General features: G+C 51.0%; 1 protein-coding gene across 1 annotated transcript in view; it reads left to right on the forward strand.

Annotated features, from left to right (window-relative positions):
• Nucleotides 1-459, forward strand: part of EMH_0049920 (uncharacterized protein) — a gene marked incomplete at both ends in the record, with an annotated part of 8,284 nt that overhangs the window by 2,877 nt on the left and 4,948 nt on the right. Inside the window, one exon of the mRNA XM_013496584.1 lies at nt 233-325. Coding sequence (XP_013352038.1) covers nt 233-325 — 93 coding nt within the window. The remainder of the gene's footprint in view (nt 1-232; nt 326-459) is intronic.

Here is a 459-nt window from a genome sequence, read left to right on the forward strand (position 1 = left end):
GCAGCACGAGGAATGAACTGTGTATTAGCAGACGAGCTAGCAGCAGTAGCAGCAGAAGCAGCGACAGCAGCAGCAGCAGCAGCAGCAGTAGTAGAAGCAGCAAACAAATGGCAGCGAGTGCAGTTTCAATATCTTTTTTTCCTCTTAGAGACAACTCAATACAACTGCATGGAATTTAGGGTTTAGGGTTTAGGGTTTAGGATTTAGGGTTTAGGGTTTGGGTTTTGCTCAGGGCGCCCTGGATTTGCTGCCTGTCTCTGAATGGCTTACATTTGAAAGAGCTGCAGCAGCGCAGCAGCTAACCCCAGAGGAGCTAGAATCAAGGGTACTCATGCTGCTGCTGCTGCTGCTGCTGCTGCTGCTTGTGCTGCTGCTGCTGCTGCTGCTGATGCTGCTTGTGCTGCTGCTGCTGCTTACGCATGTGCTGCTGCTTTGGCATATTCTCCTTCTGCTGCTGTT

This window comes from Eimeria mitis, genomic scaffold, assembly GCF_000499745.2.
Source record: "Eimeria mitis Houghton genomic scaffold, Emh_scaff2181, whole genome shotgun sequence".
Taxonomy (NCBI): Eukaryota; Apicomplexa; class Conoidasida; order Eucoccidiorida; family Eimeriidae; genus Eimeria; species Eimeria mitis.